Here is a 9,977-nt window from a genome sequence, read left to right as displayed (position 1 = left end):
ACCCCCTGCTGTCTGTGTCCATTGGTTAGGCTTATATGTATGCATACAAGTCCTTTGGTTAATCTCTCCCCCTTAACCTACTCTGCCTCAACCCCTCCACCCCCGCCCAGTCTTCTCTCTGAGGTTTGATGGTTTGATCAATGCTTCTCTGTCTCTGGATCTGTTTTTGTTCATCAGTTTATGTTGTTCATTATATTCCACAAATGAGTGAGATCATGTGATATTTTTCTTTCTCTGACTGGCTTATTTCACTTAGCATAATGCTCTCCAACTCCATCCATGCTGTTGCGATGGTAGGAGTTCCTTCTTTTTTTACCTCAGTTAGTGGCTACCATTTCTGTGTTCAAATGCCAGGCCCTGAACCAGAGGCCTAACCTGTAGGAGGTACTATGGATCTTATGTTTATGTGTTGAAAATAAAGAGAGAGTAAGTGGCTGGCCCAAAGTCACATAGTAAGCAGAAGAGTCCAAAAAGAAGAGCTAGAATTTGAATTTAACTCAGTTTAACTGTAGCTAGACACCTTCTAGAGCAGGAGTTGGCAAATGACAGCCCACAGCCGGATCCTGGCCACTGCCTGCTTAGTAAGTGGAGTTTGACTAGAGCACAGCCATGCTCATCCGTTTACTTACTGCCCATGAAGGCTTTCGATTGCTAACTGCAGCAGAGATCTTATTGCCAGCAGGGTCTAACATACTTATCATCTGCCCTGTACAGAGAACATTTCTGACCCGCTCTAGAAGGAAAGGAAAAGGTCCCTCGGCCAGAATGTACACACCACATGGGACAGTTTTACACTGCTATCTTTCCCCAAAATTGTCTTGATAACTGCATTTAGCTATAGTAGGGCTTGAAAGGCAAATATTGGGCTCTGACTGTCTTTTATTTTTAGACAAATTGTCCAAGTCCAATCAACATTTTTGGAGCTTTTCCTACATGCAGGTGTTGCAGTCAACCAAGATGGTGCCTGCTGCCGAGAAACTGATAATCTAACAGAGGATGCAGCTGTGCGTGCTGCAGACCCTCACATGAAGTGACTGAGAAAGGGCTACAATGGAGAAATGAAGAATCACTGTGGGATCACAAAATGGGAGGGGGATTTCCTGCTAAAGGTCGGAGAGATTAGAAAAACCTCTCAGGAGAAGATGAATTTGAGCTAAACCTCAAAACAAATTTTACTAAGGGAAGTACTGAGAGGGACATGGCAAAGGCATGAACATGTGGAAGGTAGGGAGTGAGAAGAATTAGTCATGGGGCATGGTGTGCCCTGAGGTGGGTGTGCAGGCTGGGGTAACTTATAAGGACTACAAAAACTTCCCATGGACCTACAGACTGTATGCATGCTTCTGTGTATCTATATTTGTATATGTGAATTTATTTATAGTAAAGCAAAATGAATCAAGGACCTATAAGATGCTATCAATCCAAAGAAGGATTTATACAATATGTTTAGTTGGTAAGTAAAAAGTAATTAAACTTTAAAAGCACTGCATTATAAATTATCAATAAATAACACACATATGAAAATATTTATGCAGCATTATTTATAAGTGGAAAAATACTGGAAACAACCTGAATACCTGTCAGTAGGGAAATGTGTGAAATAGTTAAGGCATGTTCACTCTGTGGAATATGATTCAGCTATAAAAATAATGCACTGAATCCACTTGTGTTGACATGGCAGATTATCCATGATATATTGTTAAATAAGTAAAACATACTTTTTAGCTAATATCTTTTATCTTCAGACTTTCTTTGAGGCAGCAAACAATGATTTTGCATGGCAAATTTATTTTTTCTTTGTGGGTACTTAGTTGTCTATGTTTTTAGAAGATTTCCATATAAAAATTAAAGTCCAAGACCAGATTATGTTTCTTTTGGTGATAACTGTTGGTTTACTTACAGGTGCTTTGCTCAGTCCACTATTATATACTTGGGATAAAATATGCATGTATCTTGTGGAAGCCTCAGAAATTAGTGTCCCCGTGTTTACCTTTCAGGAATGCAGCATCTTTCCCAATATTTACCATGATTATATAGCAATCTACCCAGAGTAGATACAAGCTAACTTTCAAAGAAACCTTAGCAAAAATTAATGTAATTAAAAAAGAGTGTGTATCTACATATCTGTATACATACATCAACACAGAACAGGTGTAGAAGACAACATGACAATCTATTCACACACACACACACACCAGGATGCAGCATCAGAGTTCAGGAGTGGGAAATGAGAATTTATTATTTTTTTTATACTTTTATATTACCTGAATTATTGCTAGGAATTTTGTCATATTCTTATAAGCCTTTAAACTTATACGGTTTGATAGGGAAAGGTATGGATATTATTAAATGTTTTCAATGTTTAATTTTTCTACTTTTATTAATGTATATTTTCTCATTTTCCTATAATACACAAGCATGGCTTTACATGGGGGAAAACATGTTAATTTCCTCATTTTACTATTTACAATGAATGGGAAGTAATTATTTTAAAGCTAGATTAGGTATGTAGGTAGATGAGAAAAAAATACCCGCTGGTGCTTGGGCAACAACTTTATTTTTTTCTGGGGTGCAAGAACACCAATGTTTGCTTTATGCAAAGAACCATGAGCATTTTAGCACACACTGTTCTACAGCAGAAGATGGGATTTAATTACTAAGAGCCTGGGCCAAGACAGGATTCCAGAAATCCAAAGATTCACAATAAATTGTAAAATGCAAGAGAACCAGTTCAGAAAAGTATTTGTAAAGGTCTTTTTAAGGTGTACACTGGTTATTTTATAACATTTCAGCAAAACAGTAACTTTGTTGAGGAAACACAAGACTACAATGAACTGCCAAAGGAAGCAAGATGAGTTGAGCCAATGAGGGCCAGGTCCTTTCATGTCATCACAGTTTCTGTCTACACTGCTGCGCTGATTTTGACACACCTAATTTCATTTCAATTTTCAAAATATTCAACAGAATACTGCTCCCTTTTTTCTTTAAGGCTTGGATCTGTTTATGGTCCACTGGATGCTAATATAGGTAACAGTTGGAAGCATTTCAAGTGTTACCCTTTCACTTCTTTCATGGCCACCCATCACAATCTGTGATTTTTCTCTTCATCTATGGTTTACTTTGTTTTACTCCTCCATCTCCTCCACCTGAAATATACTCCCTGCTGAGATGGGGCTGTTTGTTCACCTCCATATCCCCAGCCCCTAACACACCAATTGACAACTGAAGAAGCTCCATACATATTTGCTGAATGAATGAGTGCTGATACAATGAGTGAATCTGCATGCCCACTGCCAGGGCTGCAGGGACTAGAGTCATTTTGCTTGAGAACAAATCCTCATTCTGCCACTTCCTAGCTGGTGTGACATGCTTATCACTAAGTAAAGGCTAAAAAGGACCAGGATGGTCCAGGATTTCAGTCTGTTTTGTTCACTGCTGTAGCACTAGGGCTTGGAGTAGTCCTGGCATGTTGCAACTAATAACAGTGTCAACAGGGAAATAAATTCTTTGGCTTTGATATCCTTATTTCTATGTTGAAAAAGTTAGATTAGATCATCGTTTGAGTCCTGCCCCGTTGTAAGCTCCAGGATTGTCACACCTGAAGTGTGATCTGGGCGGGAGCTGGTGTGGAAGGCCTGCAGGCTTCCTGTAGCCACCATCCTCTACAGGCCCAGAAGGAACTGGTGTCTTGGTGCTTTGCTCACTGCTCAACTGATTAGAGTCCAATGTAGCTCCAGATGCTGAGTAATATTTCAAATAACTAAAGGTCTAACTTTCTATGATTGGTTCAAAGATGTGTGGTATATATACACAACTAGAACTGGTAGAATTGCAAGACTTTAAAATCAACAATTTTTATAAAAACGAAAAGAATATAGGGAACTACTATTTCCATAATCTCTACTATGTGCCAGGTCCAATTATATGGTTATAACTACATCTATCTTACATCTATATTTATCCATATATCTATAGTCAAAATCTAAGCCTCATATTTTATGTTCACTTTACAGGTAAAGAAATTGAGATTCTAAGAGGTAATGTTTATATCTGAATCAGTCAATTTAGACTTGTTAAGTCCTACAATGGAAAAATTAATGAAAAAAACACACACCCCAAACCATAATGAAAACTGGTTCATAACCCTTTAGCAGCCTCCAATTTTTTTTTGAAAAAATAAGGCACACACAACACAAGTAGTAAAAAAGGCACATGCAGACACACATCCATAAGCTAAGAACAAGGAATGGGGTCGTCTCTTATTTGATCCATATCATGGAGCCTAGGACAGTCCCTGGCACATAATGTTGCTCAAAATGTACTTAATTTTCTGAGTGCTTATTAAGTGTCTGGCATTATATTAAGTGTCAGAAATACAGAGGCATGTAAAAACAATCTCTAACCTCAAGAATCTCATATGGGTTGGAACTGCTATAGAAAATTTAGAGAGAGAGATGAGCCTTGGAGAAGGGAGAAGATGCAGGCATGGATAAACAAGGCAAGAAGAATGGAAATAAAAACAATATTGCAGATGATGACAAGGGGTGAGACACTGGGTAGACTTTATCCCCCAAAGCAGAGAATTTATGTGGGAAGGAGTGAGAGAAAAGGCTGATGGATTAAATAAAATTTATCCAATAACCTGGAAAGTTAATATGTGGAACAACCAACTAACACTATTTTAATTCTGAGAATGGACTTCAGAGAAGGTATTTATGTTGCAGTTAATTTAAATAGTGGAAATAAACTAGTTGGCTCATGGCAGTGGAATGTATTATGAGGATTATTAAGGAGTTATTCCACTACATGCCATTCTGTGATTACCATAACTTTCCCCAACCATTTTCATCATCAATACAGGCCTTAGGGAAGTGCATAAAATTTATTTTATGGCAGGCATTAGGAAAAACAAAGTGAGCTTTATTAGGCAGTTTCTTGGATCTTCTTAATAGTAATGATTGAATATGACAGGTATTTTAACTAATGGTGGTTCTACCAATTGTGTGAATTAAAACGTATAAAACACTGCTCTGGGGAGGCAAAAGAAGTCATTAAAGAATACTTAGCTGGGTTGGAAATGCCAGAAAGGAAATGTCCTGCTCTGGCCTGGAGAAGCTAGCTAACAGAATATAGGGAGAGGTGGGGGAGTTGCATTTCAAAGTAATTTTCTTTATGATAAAACTGTTTTTAATAAGTATCATTGTATTCCCTTGTTGCAGATAGAATCCTTTAGTATATTACAATAAAATGTGTTCAAGGTAGATTATAAATGTTCTTATTTATAATATATACATAAGAATAAACAGTTTGGGAAAAAACATAGTTAAGATTCTTCCCCTTTAATATTCTGTTTTCACAAAATAAGAAATAAATGCATCATGAGATGACCTTGAGAATTTTAGCTAGCAGCTGAGAGTAGTCTACATTTAAATCCAGCCAGGCAATTTCAAGGTCTTAAACTGTCATTCCTTTGCTGGTCTTAAGTTGAAACATGTAGAGGATTTGGAGTCAGGCAGTTCTAGATTCCAATCCTAACTTTTCTATTGATTATCTGTGTGATCTTGGACACTTAGAATAACCTCTCTAATCTTAAGATGCCTACATTATAAAATCAGAATTAGAACACTTAACCACACAAAAGGTGGTTGTGACAATGAAATAAAATGAACAGGATGATGTATATAAACTGTGTAGCACAATGTTTTGTAGCTCAAAGTAAGTGAATGGTATTAATATTTTGGTGTTACTATTATTAATTTACTGGACTAGGAATACTCTGAATTTAATGAAACTACCTATGTTTGGGCCCAAGATCAGCTACAAGTAAGGATTTTTACTCCCTCACCTAAATGGCAAAGCTATGATGACAGTAATTTCCGCTTTGACTAAATCACAAGACTACAGGAGCTCCAAAGTTAATGTATGTTAAAACTATAGACTGTTAAACAAATTAAAGGCTTTTTCCCTTCTAGAGTATATACCCAAAGGAAAGACACTCAAGCATAAAGTCATATACCTCTATTTAATGCACCATGACTATCCCACTACTCTGTTAGTACAAGGGAAAAGGAAGACATACATAGTTTTTCAGTAGTGGTGACCTATTATGAATCTAGTCTTTAAAGTTGTATTAATATGTAGTATTACTGCTATGAAGGTTAATTTTATAAACATATATTAGTATATAATCCACTCAATTTTAAAACTTGACCCTCTACTAAGAAAATGTGAACATAGACTATTTCTACTAAATTATGGAGACTAAACGTTTACTAATAACTCTCTTCAAAGATTAACATGAGAACAAACATACTTTTTAAAAATATACAAAAAAACTGGGATGCAGTTAAGGAAAAGACAAAATCCATTAAATTGTTGGGCAGCATCTAATTAATTTTGGAAGAGTGTCAAGAATTAATTTCATATTTTGCATGTGAATTACACAAAGTCTGGAATTTCTAAGGTGACAAGTGTTGCTTGTATGTGAAATTACAGAAGTTCTGTCCAGAGCTCAGCGATGGATGGATGGATTGGAGGCCAGTGGAAATTATAACTGTAATTTACACTAATTTAGCCCCCATGCTTATGTTTGTACATGAACCAAGTAAAAATTATTTCTTACCATGTAGAACACATGGAATTTAAATATTCTCCCTGACCTGTACCTGATATATTGGGTTAGAGGAAAAGCAACTTCAGGAAATTCTATAAGGAAACTGTGAGGTGGGTTAAAATATACTTTATTTCCTTATAATTAGAATACACATTATTCCTTGTTGATGTCTTTGAACTCCCGCTGGAATTCTAGACCATGAACAGGGTGTCATGAAGCTGGGGGATAGAGTCACAGTGGGCACAACTGCCAATAATGTTTAAACACTGTTATGATGGTTGGTTCAAAGTCAAAGTGGACAGATTGGAGTGCAATGATAGCTTTGGTCTTGAGATTTGAAAGCAAAAGAAGATTTAAAAATTCAAATGTGTGCCCCTACTCCCCTTATCCATCCAGCTGCTTGCACAGTTCTGTGCATACATGTAATAGGATTTGATAGAAAAGGATCGTGTGACTTTTTGCTCAAATATCAACTAACCTTCTCCTGTTTCTTCCTATCTGTAGTAATTACGCTTATCTGAGCTATTTCAGTGCAAAGCCCTTTTAAAATGATAAAATGCATAATAATATATTGAAAAGAGAAAATTACTAAGGGGAGTTCAAGACAGGGGAAGCCATATATATTTATATATCTGTGCTGAAAGGAAAAGTTTAGCTCACTCGGAGACAATACAACTTTGCAATTATTTTTTAGAACAGTTCAAAGATCTGCTCAGTTTATATGGCTTTTGACATTGAGGATGAATGCCTAAAATATTTACAAGAGAGACTGACTGAGATTTTAGTAGGGAAAAAGATAAAAGCAGAGAATAGCAAGGATAAAGCAAATAGATACAGTATATGGAAATAAATAAGCATTGTTCCTTGGAAAACAGTTTAAAAAAATTCTCCCTCAACTGGAAAATGGAATGTTCAAGCTCTCAACTACTTGGAGTTGTAAACAGTGTGGGTGTGAAGCACAGTGAAGAACAACTAGACCTGTGAGGTTTCAACAAGAGGAGTGGGTGTATAACAAATAAAAATGCAAGATACAGCAACAGAAACAGAGGCACGCATGTCCATAGCACATAGATCATGCGCTAGAGGGGAGCTAATCTGCAGTTGTGTGCACAAGGATAAAATCAAAATAAACTATTTAACAAAAATGAAATGTTACACAGATTCTGTATAACAACGTTTGCATGAAACTACCCCCCCCCAAAAAAAACACAAAACCCAAAGTTCAGAGTGTGAAACCCACAGTCCAGAGTGTGAAACCCACAGTCCAGTGTGAAAAGTGTACCCTCCCAATGAACAGGTCTCCCCTGGGAGGAAGGAGCTCCCCTGTAGGGACTGAAGGTGTAAATGGGCAGAAAGCTGTTCCAGTGCAGACTCTGCTTCCACAGAGAGGCAGGCACGTCTTCCCTGTCCACCTGCCAAGTGCAAGGAGCGAGGCTTTGGAGGGCTGGACACAGCTGCCCTCAGCAGCAGCTCCCTCAGAGCTGGCAGAGGGAGGGACCAGCGTCATGCAAGGGCTTGAACATGACTACCTTCTGCCTGCAGACGGGTCTGAAAACACCCACTTCCCACTTCTCCTTTCTTGGCTCCATCTCTGTCTGGTTTCCAATCATTTACTCAGTGTTAGATTTTTCTGGGTTTATTCTTCACAGCATGGAGAATCGAGCTCCTTTATAGAGACGATGTTATTTAGAATATTTACTAATTTAGGTTAAAAAATGCCAAATAAGGTTCTTTAGAAAATGATTATATGTAAATAAAAATTGGAACCTGATACTTTAAATGTAAATTTATATTTCAAAACAAAAGAATGATGTGTTATCAAAAAATCAAAAGGAAACTATTCAGAGTCAGAAAAAATCGTATCTGAGGTACATTTGGATTCAAGATGACAGAGACAAGTTAGCAGGTAGGAGAGGACATCCTGATATGACTTGCTGGGTACAAATGCTAGGCCATGTGCCAAAAGAATCATTTCTATAAAATGAGTCCAAAGAATAAAAAAGTTATCAAGGCAAAAGGAAATCTTATAGAATTTTGTAAAGGAAATATGCTTTCTATTGCTTATATGTAATATATACATTCACAAAGAAATACATTCACATTTTGATAAATAAAATATTTTTAAATGAAGATCAAATGAAAATAAAATATTTTAAATGAATTCTATGAGCCAGTGGTCATAATAATTCCCAGAAAAGAAATTTTTCAAAGAAATATGATGAATTATTACTACTTTTACTATTCTACATGGTTTACCTTCTGCTTCACATTTTCAAAAAGTTCCTTACCTGGGATGACTGTTCACCTTTTCATGTTTTCTGTTGAAGCTCAAATTACAGAGATTTTTCAATTTTAAATGTGAAGAGTCTGATTCCAAATTTGCTTGTGTTTGTTCTCTCACACATTCATGGAGTGTTGTCTCCTTTTTCAAGTTCATTTCCGAATACGGGCAGCCAAAAGCACTGGTTTGTAATAAAATGAGAGCACAGTTTGCAGTGATAAATCAGTGACTGTTGTCTTTGGAACAGACCTACATCCAATATTTAAACATTGAGTAGACATTCTCCTTTCAATGAACACACTGAAATAAGTTTCGTTTCATATTGTCCCTGGATAATATTTTTAAATTCTAGACACTGGTCAGCTGGTATTCTAGATAGATTCATCAGAATATATGATTTTTACAATTTGGGAAGCTTAAAAATCTGAGAACAACATAAATATGTGCTCCTAATGGAGCGATGAAAGTATTATGGAAACACGACTCAAAGTTCCCTCCAATAATTAAGCCCTGATTTGACTATTTATATAAAAAATATTATGGTTAACTAAAATATTTACCAGTATCAGAGAATATTATGCTTTTGTTTCTTAACATTTATATATCCAGGAATACTATATCTGGATTTGGCTTAATCCTCCTGAAATTTGCTATGAAGTTATGGGTTTGAATGGGAAGGGGCACCTGTAGGTAAAAGAGGAGAGACTACAGTTAAGGCTGAACCCTGAATGCTGGATGTGGTTGGAGCCTAATGTCAGGCATGGGCAGGAGGATTGGCCAGGACAAATGATCTGGCTCTTTCAACGGGCTGACTGACTGTCGCTGTTAGACTTCTGTGTGCACACGCCTGTCTCCAAAGAGGCCCCAAACCTCTGCTGCTGTTAGGAATGGGGCAGCCACAGTCAGTGAAAGCACAGGTGCCACAGAGGTCACCGGCACACAACCCTGGGAAAACGTGCCCTGCTGGGGCTTCAGGCTTCGTTTCTCTCCAGTGAAATGAAATTGAATTCAACTCATTATGGCTACTGTGACCATCTCTCTCTCTCTCTCTCTCTCTCTCTCTCTCTCTCTCTCTCTCTCTCT

The 9,977-nt window shown here is 37.1% G+C and overlaps 1 protein-coding gene across 1 annotated transcript in view; it reads right to left on the bottom strand.

Annotated features, from left to right (window-relative positions):
* Window positions 1–9,977, bottom strand: part of L3MBTL4 (l(3)mbt-like 4 (Drosophila)) — a 303,733-nt gene that overhangs the window by 97,888 nt on the left and 195,868 nt on the right. Inside the window, exon 14 of the mRNA XM_006761933.2 lies at window positions 8,902–9,075. Coding sequence (XP_006761996.2) covers window positions 8,902–9,075 — 174 coding nt within the window. The remainder of the gene's footprint in view (window positions 1–8,901; window positions 9,076–9,977) is intronic.

This window comes from Myotis davidii, unplaced genomic scaffold, assembly GCF_000327345.1.
Source record: "Myotis davidii unplaced genomic scaffold, ASM32734v1 scaffold96, whole genome shotgun sequence".
Lineage (NCBI taxonomy): Eukaryota > Metazoa > Chordata > Mammalia > Chiroptera > Vespertilionidae > Myotis > Myotis davidii.
This window is presented reverse-complemented; position numbering and strand designations above follow the sequence as displayed.